Source organism: Suricata suricatta, chromosome 17 (genome assembly GCF_006229205.1).
Source record: "Suricata suricatta isolate VVHF042 chromosome 17, meerkat_22Aug2017_6uvM2_HiC, whole genome shotgun sequence".
Taxonomy (NCBI): domain Eukaryota; kingdom Metazoa; phylum Chordata; class Mammalia; order Carnivora; family Herpestidae; genus Suricata; species Suricata suricatta.
In genome coordinates this window covers 2186781-2188256 of record NC_043716.1, presented here as the reverse complement: position 1 = coordinate 2188256, position 1476 = coordinate 2186781, and the positions used below count along the sequence as shown (strand labels likewise).

Below are 1476 nucleotides of genomic sequence, written 5' to 3'. Positions count from 1 at the left end.
ATGCCTACACTAGGTTGGCTCTTCTACCTCACATACTCCTTTGTGGTGCTCGTGATTGTATTATTAAGAATTTGTCCACCGTCTGTCTTCTGCCACATGAGGTCTATGAAGCCAGAGAGTGGGTTCTGTGTCTGTCTGTGCCCACCATTGTGTATCCAGTACCTAGCACAGTTCCTGACCTGGCAAATATCAGCTGAACTGAAGGGATCAATACTCTGCAGATCAATTGACACATAGGTACGTGGTCCAGGAGAGGTCTTGGCTAGAGAGGTGGATGTTGGAATCATCGGCATATTAGTCATAGTTAAAGCTAGAATACAAAAGTAAATCTTGGGGCACCTGGGTGGCTCAGTCAGTTAATCATCTGACTCTTGATTTAACAGTTCATGAGATCAAGCCCTGTGTTGGGTTTAGGCTCTGCGCTGGCCTCGCAGAGCCTGCATGGGATTCTCTCCCTCTCCCTCTGCACCTCCCCCGTGCTTGCTCTCTTCTCTCTCAAAAATAAATAAAACTTTTTTAAAAATTGTAATGTTTTATTTATTTTTGAGAGATGGAGAGACAGCGTGAGCAGGGGAGACACAGAGAGGGAGGGAGACAGAGAGGGAGCTGTGCCGACAGCTCAGAGCCCGACGCAGGGCTCGAACCCACGAACCGCGAGATCATGACCTGAGCCAAAGTTGGATGCTTAACCAACTGAGCCACCCAGGCGCCCCTCAAAATAAATAAAACTTTAAAAAAATCTCTAAAGGAAGTGTATACTGAAGAATGAATTGAGTCCATGATAGGACTCTTCTCAACTACACCACAATTTAAAGGGCCGGCAAAGGAAGAGGTGCCCTGAAGGATGTGGGAGCAGCAGTAGGTAGGGTGGCAGAGATGTAAGAGATGCTAAAGAGCCAGCAGTGCCGGTGACAAGGACAGAGAGAGCAGTTAAATGGAGCAGATTATCAATAGTACGGCCTATCAGGGGCGCCTGGGTGGCTCAGTCAGACTTCTGCTCAGGTCATGATCTCGCAGTTCAGTAGTTCAAGCCCCGCGTCGGGCTCTGTGCTGACAGTTCAGTGCCTGGAGCCTGCTTTGGATTGTGTCTCCCTCTTTCTGTCCCTCCCCTGCTTGCACTCTGTCTCAAAAATAAATTAAAAAAAAGAAAGAAAGAAAGAAAGAAAGAAAGAAAGAAAGAAAGAAAGAAAGAAAGAAAAAGGAAAAGAGTATGGGCTGTCAGACCGAAGAGTTTGAGTTTGGGTTCTGAAGCAATAGCAGTGACTGAAGTTTGTTTCAGAAGTGACACTGTCCCCAACTTCCAAGCCTCTGACACCAACAGTCCTTTTGTTTAATTTGTTCACCTGCCGTAGTCATTCTTCATTCAGGCAAAGGATGGGAGTGGGAAAAAGAGAACAGCATTTCAGAGAGGGGAATGGCGTGTTCACAAGCCCAGAGAACCGATACAGTGATTCTGAGGTCGGTCTACCGTGGTTA

At 46.9% G+C, this 1476-nt stretch overlaps 1 protein-coding gene across 1 annotated transcript in view; it reads left to right on the top strand.

Moving 5' to 3' along the window:
• Positions 1-1374: 1374 nt before the first annotated feature.
• Positions 1375-1476, top strand: part of SAT2 (spermidine/spermine N1-acetyltransferase family member 2) — a 1535-nt gene continuing 1433 nt past the window's right edge. Inside the window, exon 1 of the mRNA XM_029928793.1 lies at positions 1375-1458. Coding sequence (XP_029784653.1) covers positions 1375-1458 — 84 coding nt within the window. The remainder of the gene's footprint in view (positions 1459-1476) is intronic.